The sequence below is a fragment of the Lithobates pipiens genome, unplaced genomic scaffold (genome assembly GCF_037356315.1).
Source record: "Lithobates pipiens isolate NorthernLeopardFrog02 unplaced genomic scaffold, aLitPip1_a1.2 Scaffold_1, whole genome shotgun sequence".
In the NCBI taxonomy this organism is placed as follows: Eukaryota; Metazoa; Chordata; class Amphibia; order Anura; family Ranidae; genus Lithobates; species Lithobates pipiens.
Window position 1 is genome coordinate 246,330,762 of NW_027507685.1, and position 15,932 is coordinate 246,346,693.

Below are 15,932 nucleotides of genomic sequence, written 5' to 3' on the forward strand. Positions count from 1 at the left end.
GTAAATCAACCCCAGTGTTGAGTCTCCGGGAGAATAAGAAGAACTTCCGAGTCTCCCCTGTTCTCCGCCCCCTACCTACCTTCGAGCACCGTCCGTTGCTTCCAACCCCCTACCCACCTTCCACTACCATCCTTTTCAGAGTAACCATGTGATTTGTATGGAATGTAATTCCGATAACAAGAAAAGCAGTAAAATAGATCCCCGTGCAGCTAACCACAATAGATCCCCTGCAGCAATAATAGAGCTGCTGCAACAATATACCCTCACCCCGCCAACAATAGACCCCCAATAGTAACAATGGACCTCCCAGCAGCCGGCATCAATATACCCTCCAGCAGTTAGCAACAATAGTCCCCTCCCTCAACAGTAGATCCCTCCCAGCAACAATTGACCCGGCCGGCAACAATAGACCGCCTAGCAACACTACATCTCCCAGCAACACTACACCTCCTAGCAACACTAGACCGCCTAGCAACACTAGACCGCCTAGCAACACTAGACTGCCTAGCAACACTAGACTGCCTAGCAACACTAGACCTCCTAGCAACACTAGACCGCCTAGCAACACTAGACCGCCTAGCAACACTAGACCTCCTAGCAACACTAGACCTCCTAGCAACACTAGACCTCCTAGCAACACTAGACCTCCTAGCAACACTAGACCTCCTAGCAACACTAGACCGCCTAGCAACACTAGACCGCCTAGCAACACTAGACCGCCTAGCAACACTAGACCACCTAGCAACACTAGACCTCCTAGCAACACTAGACCTCACCCCGCCAACAATAGATCTCCCAGCAGCCAGCAACAATAGACCCCTCCCTCAACAGTGGATCCCTATCAGCAACAATTGACCTGGCCAGCAACACTAGACCTCACCCCCCAACAATAGATATCGCCAGCACTCCACCCCAGCAACCAGAGATCCCTCAGTACCCAAGATTAATAGAGACCATCCAGCACACTCTAGTACCCCTTATTACATCAATTCTGTGCTGGAGGTTCCGGAACTGTTAACCTGCATTCATGCTGAAAAAAAAACTATATATATATCTATATCTATATATATATATATATCTATATATAACCATATAACCTATGTATAACCAGAAGGGTAAAGTGCATGGCAGTAATTAGCCTCAGTGCAAAGTTATCAGGCCTTCCCAAGGGCCATATATATATAAAAAAAACATAGAGGGATTGCTGCACTTAAACTTTAATGAAAAATGAAAACAACACAATATATGCCATAGTGTTCCAAGTTGGGGAACACTATGGCATATATTGCATTGTTTTCATTTTTCATTACATTGTAAGTGCAGCAATCCCTCTGTTTCTCATTCTCTCCCTCTTTTTCTTTCTCTCTCCCTCACCTCTTTCTCTCTCTCCCTCACCTCTCTCTCTCTCTCCCTCACCTCTCTCTCTCTTTCCCTCACCTCTCTCTCTCTTTCCCTCACCTCTCTCTCTCCCTCACCTCTCTCTCTCTTTCTTCTCTCATCTCTCTCTCTCCCTTATCTCTCTCTCTCTCTCTCTTCTCTCCTCTCTCTCCCTCATCTCTCTCTCTCTCTTCTCTCCTCTCTCTCCCTCATCTCTCTCTCTCTCTCTTCTCTCCTCTCTCTCTCTCTCTCTTTCTCCCCCTCATATCTCTCTCTCTCCCTCTTTCTCCCCCTCATATCTCTCTCTCTCTCTCGTTCTCCCCCTCATATCTCTCTCTCTCTCTTTCTTCTCTCTCTCTGTCTCTTCTCTCCCTCCTCTCTCTCTTCTCTCCACCTCGCTCTCTTCTCTCCTCTTCTCTCTCTCTTCTCTCTCTGCCCCCTCCCCCCTCTCTCTCTTTTCTCTTCCTCCTCTCTCTTCTCTCCTCTCTCTCTCTTTCTTCTCTCTCTTTCTCCCTCTTCATTCTCTGTCTCCTTTCTCTCTCTTCTGTCTCTCTCTCTCTCCCTCTCTCTCTCTTCTCTCTTTCTCCCTCCTCTCTCTCTCTTTCCCTCTTCTCTCTCTCTCTTCTCTCGCTCTCTCCCCCTCTCTCTCCCCCCCCCTCTCGCTCTGCCTCTCTCTCTCTCCCCCTCTTCTGTGTGTGTGTCTCTCTCTCTCCCCCTCTTCTCCCCTTCTTCTTCTCTCTCTCTCTCTCTCTCTCTCTCTCTATATATATATATATATATATATATATATATATATATATATATACACACTCTGAATACCAGATAAATGGGTTTATCAACTTTCTTATGCTTTTTTAGTTTTTGTCGAAACTGTAAAAAAAAAAAAAATGACCTTTGTCAGTCATGATAATACAATGATGGGAGGCGGCTAAAGCACAGCAGTCTTCCAAAGACTACCAGTGATCTTAAAGTATGGTGAAATTCTGGGGGTCTGGTTGAAAGCACAAGAAATTAGCAAATTCCGATCCTCTTGCCTTGAAAAGCTGTATAAATTCAGTATTAAAAAAATTAAAAATGAATTGTTGTTGCCTTTATTGATTTGCACCCAAAGTGGCCCTGCAGCTATAAGCTTGTCTCTGCTGGTAATACGGTAGTGGAGACATGGGTTGGTCGATTAGAGGGCCCAATTAAAATGTAGATGGGCTAAACAAGTCTCTAGATATTAAACAAACTGAAAACAGAGCTTAATATCGAACATAGAAACTTACAAATCACTGTCACACTGCTAATGAAGGCATGCATATTTAAAGAAAATCACCAGTCACATTTTTTTCAGATTTCAATAGAGAAAGAATTGGTGTAAGCTCCTCTCAGTTTTATTTATATGTTGCCATGGTCATTACTGCAAGAATTGAGACCTATAGTGGAAATGTATTATGCTGTCTCACTGGGAAGATTCACTTTCAATTCCACAATAGGAAGTCATTAGTAGTCTCGCTAAACCAGGATACCATGGAACCCAAGGTTTCCTCCAGACCTTGGAACCCAAGGGTTCCTCCTGACCATGGAACCTGAGGGTTCCCCCAGACCATTGAACCTGAGGGCTCCTCCAGACCATTGAACCTGAGGGCTCCTCCAGACCATTGAACCTGAGGGCTCCTCCAGACCATTGAACCTGAGGGCTCCTCCAGACCATTGAACCTGAGGGCTCCTCCAGACCATTGAACCTGAGGGCTCCTCCAGACCATTGAACCTGAGGGCTCCTCCAGACCATTGAACCTGAGGGCTCCTCCAGACCATTGAACCTGAGGGCTCCTCCAGACCATTGAACCTGAGGGCTCCTCCAGACCATTGAACCTGAGGGCTCCTCCAGACCATTGAACCTGAGGGCTCCTCCAGACCATTGAACCTGAGGGCTCCTCCAGACCATTGAACCTGAGGGCTCCTCCAGACCATTGAACCTGAGGGCTCCTCCAGACCATTGAACCTGAGGGCTCCTCCAGACCATTGAACCTGAGGGCTCCTCTAGACCATGGAACCCAAGGGTTCCTCCAGACCTCAGAACCCAAAGGTTCCTTCAGAGGTTGTTAGGGGTTCCTTGAGCACAGAGTGATTCTTGCCTCCCAGAAAAGTTCCCACTGACACCATTGATCTTTTTAGCTATCTGTAAGGGAGTAATTTCTCCCAATGATCACAAGTGTAAGGAGCATTCTTCCCACTGACCATCACACTAATGTATCATTTGTTGTCGATATAGTCATGTTTAGGTTCCCTGTGACTGGAAAGTTATTTTAAAGGTTCCTCTGTGTTTAAAAAGGTTGAGAAAAGCTGGTCTAAACTGGGTCCAAATCATTTGGTGGAGGGGGGGGGGGGGGATTATGGTGTGGGGTTGTTCAAGACATTTTGGACAATTTCATGCTCCCAATTTTGTGGGGACAGTTTGGGGATGGCCCCTTCCTTTTACAACATGACTGTGCACCAGTGTACAAAGCAAGGCCCATAAAGACATGGATGAGTGAGTTTGGAGTGGAGGAACTTGAATGGCGATAGAACACATTTGGGATGAATTACAGAGGAGACTGCGAGCCAGACCTTTTCATCCAACATCAGTCCCTGACCTCACAAATGTGCTTCTGTAAGACTGGTCAAACATTCCCATAGACACACTCCTAAACCTTGTGGACGGCCTTCCCAGAAGAGTTGAAGCTGTTATAGCTGCAAAGGGTGGGCCAACTCAATATTGATCCCTACAGACTAAGACTGGGACGCCATTAAAGTTCATGCACATGTAAAGGCAGGCGTTCCAATACTTATGACAATATAGTGTATCATTACATATGTTCATAGTCATGAAGAGGGGGCATCCTTGCGAAACCCCAAAACGTGTTGGTTTCCATTGGCAATTGCAAATAAAGTCTTATTCTGGACTTTTATAAGTGGAGTGTCGGTTCTATGTTTAATCCTGTATTTATTCTTCTTTAAGGGCCATCCACAAAAGTCCTAGGAAAACATAGTAACATAAAAACTCATGGCTACATTAAATACATTGGGTAATCCATCACTCTTTATCACTTTAAAATTAACGAGCAATAAAAGCCAACAAATTGGCTGGAGATACACTTTGGACCAGGTCAATTCATTGTGCCTTGCCTTCTCAAACATTAGATTGTAAGCTCCTATTGGGTTATTATATGAGCAGTTTTTTAATCTCTATATCCTGACCCGTCAAAATATGATTTATCTTTCCAAGTCCTGAGCTCTTGCTAGCCTTGCTGTCCTTTAAGCCTCTCTTACTTTTTAGAAATGGCGTATATAATGCTTGCCTTGATTGTGGGAAGGAGATGATGACTTTCTGCTCTGATCTTTGCAGTTTGATGAAGAGTTCACCGCCCGACAGGAGGCACAGGCCGAACTTCAGAAACGAGAGGAGAAAATCAAAGAACTGGAGGCAGAGATCCAGCAGCTTCGGACCCAGGTAATCAAGGAATGTATATATTTATACTGGGAAGGAATTGATAAATGTCTCTAAAATTGTTCAATTTCAGAAGATTATATCTATATATAGGCCACATACCGAAAGTGATGCAAAAGTGGTCATAAGTTTAATAACTTTCATAGGTTTTTAAAATTCCACATCTTGGTAGAGTAACACTTCCTCTATAGTAATTTTTCTTCTTTTTTTTGATTGCAGTTGAGCAATGGATTCCAAGCAGAAGCAACTTGCCCCTATTGAGTTCTTGATGAAGGAGGGGGCGTAGGCTGTCTGGCATCCACAGAAGGCTACAGAATGTTTGCGGAGATGACAATGTCTTGCCATTGGTGACTCTCGTCAATGGTGACATCTCTGTAATCATTCTGTAGCCTTCTGTCTGGCAACCTGCACTCCTCCTTCATCAAGAACTCAACGAGGTCATGTTGCTTCTGCTTGGAATATGTTATTTACCTGCAATAAAAAAGACAAAGAAAATAAAAGAAAAGTTTTTATCAACAGAGTTCCTTTATAGACCCTGGCATATAGGCTCATACCTTCAGGTAATTGGACACGCTTTTGAGGACATGCCTCCTGCGTGTCTTCCCGGTAACCCACTCCATGAGATCTCAGTTATTTGCTACTGAAAGGTGATGGACCTCTTCTCTCTTGCAGAGATTTCACTCTGAAAGTAGAACTAAAGGCAAAACTTTTTTTTTTTTTTTAATCTGCTGCACCATCCTCAGGCAGTAAGATGCAGAAGTTGAATCCAACGCATATTTACTCCACCTAATTGCAGTACAGAGGATGTTTTTAGGTCTTTTGAAGTGTAGGAAGACAATGACTTTCCTAAGCCTTGTCTCTGTGAATAAGGGCCGGCCATAGATGGTTTGAATCTCAGCAGGGACCAGCCAAGATTTGAATGTACCAAGTTGATTGATCGATCAACTTGGGTACAACCAGCCTGCCAAATTCTGAATGCGCTTCACACGAGTAGACACTGCATTGCATGGAAACACTTTGCTTGTATGCACCAATCCAAGACTCTACCGGCAGTTACCGTTTATACTCGAGTATAAGCCTAGTTTTTCAGAACATTTTTTAGGCTGAACCCCCCCCTCGGCTTATACTCGAGTGCCAGGCGCATGAATTAGGGTGGTGGCGCCCCTTATGGATGGGCCACTACTGTTTTTTGTACTAACATTACCATCCTCTGCCCTCTGGCTCCTCGCACCCTGCTCTTGTGGGAAACAAAATTATTAAAGTGTAATTCCACCCATGGAATAAACTTTACAGAAATCAACAGCATTATGCATCAGGAAAAACAATTTGGATTTTTTTTTTTTACTTTTTACTTTTTTTCAGCACTGTTTCTATGGGGTCCTTTGTATTCTGCAACTTCCTCTCCACAGCGCCTGATGGCATTTACCTCATGCTCACTAGTGCTCCTGGGAGATGCTTGTTATCATTCCCCAGGAGTCAGTGGGCAGCGCCGAGGGCATCATTGCCATCATAACGGGGCAGGCACATCTGACGACGCCACCCATTGTGATGGCAACGTCAGAAGTGTACGGCGCTGCAAGCCGTACCTCCTGCGCATGCGCGAGAACGGGCGGTGCATGCTGGTCGCTCAGCCGCACCTGATCCCGGAAGATAGTGCTTTTAGGATTCACATGCCCACAAGCAAAATGGGAAATGGTAGGAGACAATAATAAAATATATCTTTTGCAAATCGGCAATCGAGTGGCGATAGATCATAAAAACATGAGTTATATATATGAGTTCTAATCCAAAGATATTAATCTTAAAAAAATATATAAAAATTGTATACAGTTGGAACTCTGCTTTAAGAAACAACAGAAACTGGCGAGCCATTCAGGCCCCGCACCCCTCCCTTGGCAATCAAGTTTCTTCATTGTAACATAAGCCGTAAAAGAACTTGTGAACAATCAGAAAGTTGTTTTTGCAAATCACATTACAATTATCCTGAATGCATTAGCATTTAATGAGCCCGGCACTGGACATCGTGGAGCCACGAACTCGCAAATATGTTCAGGCCGCTATCTGAGACTTGTAACAGGAGCTCGTAAAACCGTTTCAGAGATGGATAACTATCGGCCTAACAACTAACGGGCAACCCGGGTTATTTCTCCTCTATATTTACAGATAAACAGCATCATGGGGTTTTTTTTTTTTCATTAATAACGCCGTATTTAGGTTTTCCTTCCCGCAAGACCCTCCTGGTATGTTTCATAGGCGAGCTACCGCTGTCAGAATGTCTAATGAGCTGATTCACTAAAGGATATGAGATCGGCTTAAGTATTGTGGTTAGCCAGTGATAGATGGCTGTTTAGTGTTTCTGGGAATCATTATGAAGAGTCATAAATGATATGATCTGGTACGTTATGCGAAATGAAGAAATGGAGAACCATAGTATAAGGCTTTAACACTAATCATACTATTGAATATTCATTTAGGTTACTATTTTTTAACCAGTGTTTAACTTATCTTTTATTTTTATTTCTATATCTTTATTTAGTTTTACTTAAAACATTAACTCTATTTATTTTTATGGAATCTGGATTTAATTTACTATTACTATTTCAATACTATCGAACATAAATTTGAGTTACTATTTTTAACTAGTATTATTTGTATTTATTTTATTTCTCTATCATTTTTATTTTTTTTATCTAACCTTTTATTTCTGGTAATACTCTTTATCCTATTGAATCAGAATTTCACGTACACTAAAACCTTGGATTGCGAGCATAATTTGTTCCGGAAACATGCTTGTAATCCAAAGCGCTTGTATATCAAAGTCAATTTCCCCATAAGAAATAATGGAAACTCAGATGATTCGTTACACAACCGTTTATTCATAAGTCCTTCAGTTTATAGTCCATATAAAAATATTCTAGCAATGTGACCAGGTTGTGTTACCATAAAATGTCCATCCACAAATGGAAGCCTCCACAAGGGTGGTGAGGAGGAAGGTCTATGTGGACAGCTTTACCCCGGATGCCTCCTTACTTAGATGTGCCTGTTTTAACCGGTTCCCGACCAGCGCACGCCGATGTACGTCGGCAGAATGGCACGGGCAGGCATATTGGCGTACAGGTACGTCCAATCTTCAATGCCGCCCTGCCATCGCGAGCGCGCCGCCGATGGTGCCGAATCGCAAAAAGTGGTCTGGACTTTGACCAGCAAAATGGTCTGGTCTGTAAGTGGTTAATCATCAACCATGAGAGATGCTTCATTAAATGTAACCAAATTGCTACACTTAGCCCTTGTACACACGGGCACATGGTCCGTTGGTTTTTTGTCAGACGGATTTTGTCCGAAACTGGTGTTGCTTACACACGGTCGGACAAAGTTGTCGGAAAATCCGATCGTTTAGAACGTGGTGACGTAATTTAGTTAGGACGGGACTACGTTCAGGCTAGTAGCCAATAGCTTTGGTCTAGAAATTTGACCTGAGCATGCCTGGCACATTGTCCGATCGGAATTCTCTACAAACAATAGGACAAAGTCTGATCGGATCATGTTGTCGGAAAATTTTATAGCCCAGCTCTAAAACTTTGTCGGTGGGATATTTTTCCGACGGAAACAGTCCGATGGAGCCCACACACGGTCGGATTATCCGACAACACGGTCCGATCGGACATTTTCCATCGGAATGTCCGACCGTGTGTACAAGGGCTTATAGGCGCCTCTCTTCTCTTTTATACTCAGTTGTGACGTGACGCTACTTGTATATCAAGACATCGCTTGTATATCAAGTCAAAATTTATTTAAACATTTTGCTTGTCTTGCAAAACGCTCCCAAACCAAGTTACTCTCAAACCAAGGTTTTACTGTACTATTTTTCCAACCATTTATTTTTTTTTCCTTAAAACCTTAACACCAGTACTATTGAACATGGATTTAAAGTGGAGTTTCAGTCGGTAAAAAAAATAATAATAATTAAAGTCTGCAGCTGCAAATACTGTAGCTGCTAACCTTTATGATAAGGTCACTTATGTGTCCAGGGATCCCGTGATGTCGGCACCCCAAGCTGTTCGTCCATCGGCTTTGGGTGCAGGTGCCGGCATTGCAAGAAGGAGAAACCGGCAGTGAAGCCTTCATGCTTCCCGACCGGTTTCCTACTGCACATGCTCGAGTCGCACTGCTCTTTCTGAAAGGTCCCGTAGTCTTCTGGGACACGGACAAGTCAGAGGAGGCAGAGGAGGTAAGGAGGAGGGACATGACATACAGTATCTCACAAAAGTGAGTACACCCCTCACATTTTTGTAAATATTTTATATCTTTTCATGTGACAACACTGAAAAAATTACACTTTTGCTACAATGTACGGTAGTGAGTATACAGCTTGTATAACAGTGTACATTTGCTTCATCAGGGGATCCCTGGACAGTAACTTTATAATGAAGGTTAGCAGCTACAGTATTTGCAGTTGCAGACTTTTAAATATTTACAAAAATGTGAGGGGTGTACTCGCTTTTGTACGATACTGTAGATACGTACCAGGAAGTGGGAGGGGGTACCTGTCAAATCCAGGTACCCGCTCCCTCCTACCCCTAAAAAGTGCCAAATGTGGAAGTGGAGGGTGCAAAGAAGTGGAGCTTCCTTCTAGGCCGAGAGGCCGAGGGAGAGATAAGCTATTCAAGAAGGTTGCAATGTCCTGCTGAGCAGCTTAAAGGGACCTGGCCAGGGCTACATCAGTTTAAAATCTTAGGATCCTAAAAATAATGAAAAAAACGGACCCCAAATTATTGCAATATCTTTTCAAACTATCTTGTCCTCCCCTAAGTCATGGCATAGGTCACATGACCGTCAAGGTACTTCTGTTGTCAAAACAAAGCTGTTTTGTATTACGGGAAAGCTGATGCGTCTTGTGAGCTGGGATAAGTTGATTCACAAAACAGGAGCATCAGCGAATTGCAAATGTCTCCACTGAATATATGCATGGAAATCCGTTAGTCTGCGGAGAAACAAGCATTGAGAATGCGCATCATGGAGTACTATCTTGCTAGAAGCATAACAGCATCGCTGTTTCCCGCAGGGAGCAACAAAGGAAGCGTACCCTCATACACATGCTAATTTCATTGGACGTTAGCTTTTCAATATTGTGGTCATGTTTCCCCTTATCAATTTCATTTAATAAAAAAAATAATTTTTTTTTTATAACCTTGCTTCATAGGTCCCTGGTCCCCTTTAATCTAATGCTTGTCCCTACACTCAAAACACGATTGCATATACCTTATCATAATACAGTTACTAAAAGCAATATTATAGGAATAAAAACAGTCTAGTAATCTGGTATAATCACGTTTCTTTTTTTGAGCTCGCCAAACATAAAATTAGCATTGCAGAAACGTTAATGCCTTGTAATTTCTAATAGAACTGCCCATTCTTTGAAATGGTACTTTCACTCACATGCGCTATCAGATCTTTTTATCTTTTAATTAGTACATTCGAAAATAGTTTCACATAAATGTATTGACTCCTCCATAGCAATAATAAAAAAAAAAGTAATAATAACTTATGAGTTATTGGATAGGTTCATATTTTTTTTAATAAAACCTGCTGTATAGAAATTATTATTATTATTATTATTATTTTTATTTTACCTTGGGTAGTTTTTAATATTACAACGTACTGTATTTTATTAGCTAATATTATTTAGGCTATAAACATAGCAGGTAGCTCTAGCTCTCATCATCACATCCATGACAATTCATTAAAAAGGGGAGGAGTTACGCAAATCTCTGATTTAAGCCCCCCCCCCCCTGAGGTCAATTGTGCATTCATAACTTCTATTTTGTGGTCTAGCTATGAAGTCCTTTTTGTTAAAATTTTGTACAGCGGTTTCTCAAGCTTGTTAGAACTCATTGATACAAAATCATAGGAAGCACGGTTTATATGGAGGAGATTGCCAGAGGCAACAAAAAGAGTACATCTAATAAGACATGTGGGAGAAAAGGGAGATTAGGTGGGGGAATCTAATACAATACGGCACCTCATCCCAGAGTTTGTAGTTAGAAAGAATAGTATTGGGAAGATGGGGATTATTACAGTGCCTATTTGTCTAGCAAACTAAGAGGGATTTGATTGGATTTAAAAATAACAAAGAATACAAAATTTACATAGAAAACATACTTAAAGAAAGAGTTCTTATTTATTTATTAAATACAATAAGAAAGTGGTCGAAAAATACATAGACCAAAATACACAATTCTATAGATTAAAATATACGTCTAATCATTCTACTTGGTCGAAATTGATTTGCTGGTCAGAGATGTCCCAACATGTTTCGCCATAACAATGGCTTCTTCAGGGGAACCAGTACTTAACCGAAGGAGAGACGAAGGAGGTAAACTAACAGATCATAACAAGCAAAAAAAAATATTAACATAACTGTTAAATCGAGTTCATTATCAAGTGCTGCTGGGCCTTTAATCAAAAAGTCTCAAGACTGAATGAGGTTAAATCTGAAAGTTCGGACCTCATTGAGCAAATGAAGAAGCACAACTGGACTGCCCAGAAGGTCCAGATTTTCTCCTTCTGGAAAAAGAACCACCTCTGCTACAGAACTCAGACTATTTATGCACTCTCCCAGTTACCTATTGGGCATCCTCCCCCAGGGATTGGCTGGGACCACATACATAGTTAGGCTTTCCTAGCCCACTACCTTCCAGAACCCTACAGAAGTTAGGGGGAAGCAGTCAAACCCGCAATCTGTGAAACTCAAAGCAGCCCAAAGCAATAACAAGCTGCTCCACTGATTACAGAGGAGCTAAAGAGCTAAATTTACCTAACATAGCGCGCACCTATTTAGAATGGTGCAATGTATGGTTCACATGGAACCAAAAAGCCCATCATTAGTAGGTTCAACTTTGATGTAAGGGTCCCATTTCGGGTCCAGGCATTGGCTATTTACAACAGTCTTGCTTTAAGCCCAGAACCTTGGCCCGGACAGCCATCTTTCTAGTGCCATCAGGGCTATGATCCCAAATTAATCTGGAAGCGTAAAGTAGAACAAATGGTTAGTCAAAAAAGCGGTATTGGTAGGGAAAGTGTAAGGAAAAATTAGGAAAGCGAAGGAAATTAGAAATAAGAGAGATCCTCTTCTCTGGTAAAGACCTCAGCTCATCCCCACCTCTGTCTGTTTTCATGGTCGAAAATGGGTCTTGTTTATCATGTAGGATGCTTGCAAATCTTTCGTGGCGCATGATCCAACTTCTTTTAGTTGCTGAAATATCGACCACAGACGGTTTTAATGCTTTGGCTATGGACATTTAAAAATATATAGAAGATGAGAGTCTGTTTAAGTGGGCTGTTCTGGCATTCTTGGGAACATTGTTAATAGAGTGGATCATTATGTATAGTCTTGTCTAATATCATTTGATTTTAGAAGTCCACCAGGAACAGACCATTGTTCCCGTCTCTCCACATCCTCTGAAGCAAGCCGAGGAGGCACAAAAGTAGATCTTGGCAATCCTAATAGGTACAAAGTACCTTCAGGAGAGGACTTCGTTATTATCGTCAGTTAGACTCATATTATTTACCCTTTTGTGTACTGGAAGTCCATGAGGAAGAATCCATTTCACTTATCTATAAAGTTTGGGGCTGTTTCGCAAGCTAAGCTGTGCAGTAATTTAGTAGAAATTGCAGCGGTTGGTTGGTACAACACTGCCTCCCTTCTGTTCCATAGACATTGAATATCAACAGTCCTCAGACAGTCCTTGCTGTGGTATCCTCTGTTTAATGGAATATAGGAATTGAGGATGTAATGCATACAATCCCAAAGGGGGCATCTCAAACATTCGAGAGAGGTACTCTGGGGTTGAATGCTACACATTTCAAGGATTGTAGTAATCTTTATTGCAAATTCTTACCTTTTTTCTGCACTGGAAATACTGATGTTAACCTTGTTAACACTTTTTTATCCAATGCACAATGGTCACAAAAACAATCCCAGTGTTGTGGGGAAAAAAACAAATAGCATTTTCATCATTTTAATATACTAGACTATTCAATGGTAATCACATTGCACAATAAAGCCTTCTTAAACCGGAATGTATTCATTTGTTGAGAGGTTGTTTGTTCTCTCAATCTAAAGATCCTTGCATTCCTCACTACACTGTACTGCAGTCACCCTGAGCTAGGGTTCCTCCAGAGGTGGCTAGGGGTTTCTTGAGCTGTAGAAAACGAACCTTCTATCCTTTGGCGCCTCCATAGTTTCAGGTCCAACACCACTTGGTAGAGCTAGCAGCATGACTGCAAGGGTGGCATTCTGACCGTCACTGTAAGGTGGCCTTCTTCCCACTGACCACTACCAATCTAAGGGACATGTGCCCAATGACCCCTTATGGACTAATCTTAATAGGGATTCCCTGAGACCAGACAATTATTTCAAGGTTTTCTCTGGGGTAAAACGTTTAGGAAAGTCTGTTGTACTACATAGACCAAGTTATTTAATTCAAATACCTTTTTCTTGGGTCCTCACGTAGAACATATCTGCCACCCTTTTCAAGATTCATCACAACCAAGCCATTTTGCAGGCAAATACTGCTTCTTCAGAGAATGTTTCACAACAGAAGGGAGGGAGTATAACTGCAATATCATATTCACAACGGGAGAAAGGGAGTATAACTCCAATATCATATTCTTTTTTTTTTTTAATGCACAGAAGACTTACCCAAGCTCTACCGCAGTTTGAGAACAAGAAGATATATTAGCTGAATGTCGGTGCTCAGGCTGTCATGTCCAATACAAATCCATAGTGTCAAAAATCCAGAAACACAAATGCTTCTCCGTTATGAAACTTTATTCAAGCATTACAGCAAGTTGCAAAATCATAAAATACTAATGCGTTGTGGCCGAAACCTTACTCATAGCAGGCTTCGCCAGGAGTAAGGCTTTGGCCAAAACGGGTTATTATTTTATGATGATGCAACTTCTGAAAAACACTTGTGTTGCTGTTTTTTTGACCTTATGGATTCATATCTTTTTAATGGTCAATTGCCTCCACTGGCACAGGTATGGTGTGTAGGAAGGTGCAGTCTACTTCCCCACTGCAGGTGCCGCTTGCCCGAAGTGGCAATGCAGGTGGAAGAGGAAATCAAGAGGAAGCTACTTCCTCTATGGTTTCTCTGGTCTCAGAGTGGCAGCATCCAGTGCCGGGATAAGGTCATCTAGCGCCCAGGGCAAAGATGCCAAATTGTGCCCCCCTTTCCCTTAGGATTGGGGTCAGGGTGCCCCCTACCCCTGTAATAAACTATTGCGCCAGGGGCAACCGTCCCTCCTGCCTACCCCTTGTCCCAGCCCTGGCAGCATCTGATTAGATTCTGGCACCCGTATTACTTTGGTGGTCATCTTGGGTCAGGCAGAGTCTATTTAAGACCCTGGCATCTGGGTTTGGCATACATTTCTGGTGTGGCTTGAGTAGGGACAGCTCACTCATCTGTCAGGGACAGTGCTTAGCATCAGGAAGGGTTCTAGACATGTAGGGAAAGTGCAGGGGCATGCCACCCTTCCTGAAAGCCTCCCCACTTGGGTACGGACCGGCCAAGCCACAGTTTACTCCTCAAGACAGATGCTGTAGGCACACCTGTGCCCTTTCGCTACTTTTCATCGCTGTTACTATCTATGCATGCTCCCAGTCGGGTGCCTTCCTGCCGGGATTGTTGTTGTTGTCGAACTTCATTTCCAATGCAGCCCCCTTTTCTGCAACTGGACTCCGAGTATTTTCTGCCACTGCACCACACCAACAGTAGTCTTCCAGCATCAAACTCATGAAGAATGCTTCATAAGCAGTCTAGTTATGGCCCCCAAAGCCACCTGATACAGTCCTCAGAAGTTCTTTTCAAAAACATTTGAAAATCTCTGGATCTTTCTGAAGGATTCTAATGTAACGTTGCTCCCTCAGACTTTCTTTGTCTCGCCGTGTTTCAGATTCTAAATATCCACTTTCAGCTTTACAGTCAGGAAAAAGTGCTGAAAGTAAAGCCTAAATAAACCGTAAGATAAACAGAGCTTATTACATTTGGGCAAAGCTTGAATAATCTGCGAGTTTGAAATGTCAGTTTAAGTGAGGCCATACTGCCTAGAAATGGAGATAATTCACACTGTACAAACGTCGCCCCTGGAGTTTTGAAAATTCAAGCCAGGCACAGGTGTTTAGCAAAGAGAAAAAAAAAAAGACAATTTTCACTTGTCCTAAATTTCTTTTCATGTTTTTTTTTTTTTTTCTCATTGGCAACACGTATAATCTTCAATCATTTCACGCCACTTACTGTTTGTACTTAGCTAGTTTTTTTTTTTTTTTTTTTTTTTTTTTTCTCAAAGTTTTATGTGATATACAGCCTAAATATTCTTTTCTCTGTAATGATATACTGAATATAATCTCACAAGGAAACATTAGGCGTTGTTTATTGGACTATGATGTTTGAAAGAGGCTTCTAAATCTCGGCAGATGTTTTTTTTATTGTTATGAACTTTTGGAAAAAAGATGTGTATTTCAGAACTGTACCCAATCTCTAGGGACTGTTCAGGTTTCATGGACGGAGAACGCTGATCACCTTCACAGTGACACCCGTGGTTATTAAGGTGCATCAACTGTACTCTTGCACCTTTCATTTTTGCACCATTCAGAATTTTGTAAATTGTGGTCTTCCACATCCAGCAAAATTCCTTTGTTTGTCTCATTGATTTAAAAAAAAAAAAATATATATATATATATATATATATATATATATATATATATATATATATATATATATATATATATATATATATATATATAAATAAATAAATATAAGACTGGGATGCCATTAAAGTTCATGTGTGTGTAAAGGCAGGCGTCCCAATAATAAAATAAATAAATAAATAAATAAAACATGCACCATTCGGAATTTATAAATGAATACATAATAAAAAAATAAATAAAAACAATAAATTGTGGTTTTCCATATCCAGCAAAATTCCTTTGTTTTAAAACTCCCCTCAGGCTGTCTCATTGATTTCTACAGATATCTGTTTATTCATTAATAATAATAATAATAATTGAAAAAAAAAAACA

The 15,932-nt window shown here is 41.6% G+C and overlaps 1 protein-coding gene across 3 annotated transcripts in view; it reads left to right on the top strand.

The window, feature by feature from the left end:
- The window catches only part of DIAPH2 (diaphanous related formin 2), a 1,637,420-nt gene that overhangs the window by 505,761 nt on the left and 1,115,727 nt on the right, over positions 1-15,932 (top strand). For all 3 annotated transcript variants that reach the window (XM_077484914.1, XM_077484903.1, XM_077484922.1), the window contains one exon: positions 4,748-4,852. In XM_077484914.1, the coding sequence (XP_077341040.1) occupies positions 4,748-4,852 (105 nt within the window). The remainder of the gene's footprint in view (positions 1-4,747; positions 4,853-15,932) is intronic.